Source organism: Limulus polyphemus, unplaced genomic scaffold (genome assembly GCF_000517525.1).
Source record: "Limulus polyphemus unplaced genomic scaffold, Limulus_polyphemus-2.1.2 Scaffold1531, whole genome shotgun sequence".
Classification (NCBI taxonomy): Eukaryota; Metazoa; Arthropoda; class Merostomata; order Xiphosura; family Limulidae; genus Limulus; species Limulus polyphemus.
This window is the reverse complement of record NW_013667141.1, coordinates 25,322-27,130: the sequence shown is the minus strand read 5'-3', so window position 1 is coordinate 27,130 and position 1,809 is coordinate 25,322. Positions and strand designations below refer to the sequence as shown.

At 34.3% G+C, this 1,809-nt stretch overlaps 1 protein-coding gene across 2 annotated transcripts in view; it reads right to left on the bottom strand.

The window, feature by feature from the left end:
- The window catches only part of LOC106463964 (probable aminopeptidase NPEPL1), a 26,357-nt gene that overhangs the window by 17,312 nt on the left and 7,236 nt on the right, over positions 1-1,809 (bottom strand). For both annotated transcript variants that reach the window (XM_013924063.2, XM_022391605.1), the window contains exon 3: positions 1,128-1,310. In XM_013924063.2, the coding sequence (XP_013779517.1) occupies positions 1,128-1,310 (183 nt within the window). The remainder of the gene's footprint in view (positions 1-1,127; positions 1,311-1,809) is intronic.

Sequence of the window (1,809 nt, the reverse complement as noted above, 5' to 3'; positions counted from 1 at the left end):
AAATCAGAGTAGCAGTTTCCAACAATACACCTGTAGTAGAAGTCAGAGTAGTAGTTTTTAACAATACACCTGTAGTAAAAATCAGAGTAGTAGTTTCCAACAACACACCTGTAGTAGAAATCAGAGTAGCAGTTTCCAACAAAACTACAGGTGTATTGTTGGAAACTACTACTCTGACTTCTACTACAGGTGTATTGTTGGAAACTACTACTCTGACTTCTACTACAGGTGTAACTACCCAAGTACAACAATCCTTCTGAAACAACCTTTAGGACAGGATACTAAAACAAACTGAATTTCAAAATTTAGTACCTAATCAGCACTAAAATGTAATAAAAATAAACATGAACATTTTATAACAAATTCACTGAAAAACTTCCTAAGGAATATGGAAAATAGTATGTACATTTTTTAACATTATAATACGTATTATACTAGGGAATAATATATTAAAAGCAAACCAATAAAATATACACACATTGCTTCTTGTAGATATGTTCCCCTGAATTATTAACTTACCATTACCAGATGTAGTTGTATTCATGTAAACCTCCTATGACATTCCATAACTGGACTTCTGCTACAGGTGTATTGTTGGAAACTACTACTCTGATTTCTCCTACAGGTGTATTGTTGGAAACTACTACTCTGACTTCTACTACATGTGTATTGTTGGAAACTACTACTCTGACTTCTACTACAGGTGTATTGTTGGAAACTACTACTCTCTGACTTCTCTACTATGGGTATCGAAACCCAGTTTTTTTTAGCCTGATAAGTCTGCAAACTTACCTCTGAGTCACTGGGGGGCACTTAGTTTAAACTTCCCACGTAATAATTAGCTCTTGATTAGCTCGTGGTTAAATAAAAAAAAACTATATTAAGTTGCAAAAACTTCCACTACACATGTGTATTTTATTAAAAGAAATTGTTGTTTCACCAATAGAATCAACATTAATGTTAATAGAACCATTTTAAGATGTTCTGTTTTACAACAAAATATCTGAACACTTTGTAGAGAGTAAATTACATCTGATACTCAGTGGCTAACTGATATATTTCTGACTACAGTGAGTAACTGATCTCTTATTGCACTAGTGTAGAAGCTAGCGTGATTTCCAGCATACCACTATAAATTCATCGGTTCCGCTAGACCAGTTCTTCACGAGTTTGGTAACAGCATGACCTTGTGCTGGACTGTTGTGTCTAGAACATTTTGTTGGTAGAGCTGCAACAGCTGCAAGATTTAAATACAGAGAGCAGATGTCTGTCGGGGAAGGGTGTAACATCTCCACAGCTGACTTGAAAATCTGAAATTTAGCACAGTTAGTGTGCAACAATTTTAAATCTCACTCGCTGTGCACTGTTAGTACATTAATCACTTGAGATCATATTGAACTGAAAATGGCAAAAAATTTTATTTGTTATTCTTTTCCCAATGGATTCAACATTAATTTAACTAATGTAATCTTAAACTTTCTGTTTTCGATACATTATACAAATAAACTTAGTTGAAGGTTTGGTTGGTTGTCATTAAGCACAAAGCTACACAATGGGCTATTTGTACTCTTGTCCAGAGGACTTGCATCAAGTAATTCATTTCAATTCTTATCATTTTGAGCTCGTGTTTAGTGAAGTAGTTTGGAAAGAATACTATACTAATAAAAAAGGTACTGTAGTGAGAAATGAAAGTCTCTTGGAAATCCACTTCTAAACAGCCTTCTCTAGACCAACTGAATGACTGGTTTCTAAAATGATGCAGCTTCTAAACAGCCTTCTCTAGACCAACTGAATGACTGGTTTCTAAAA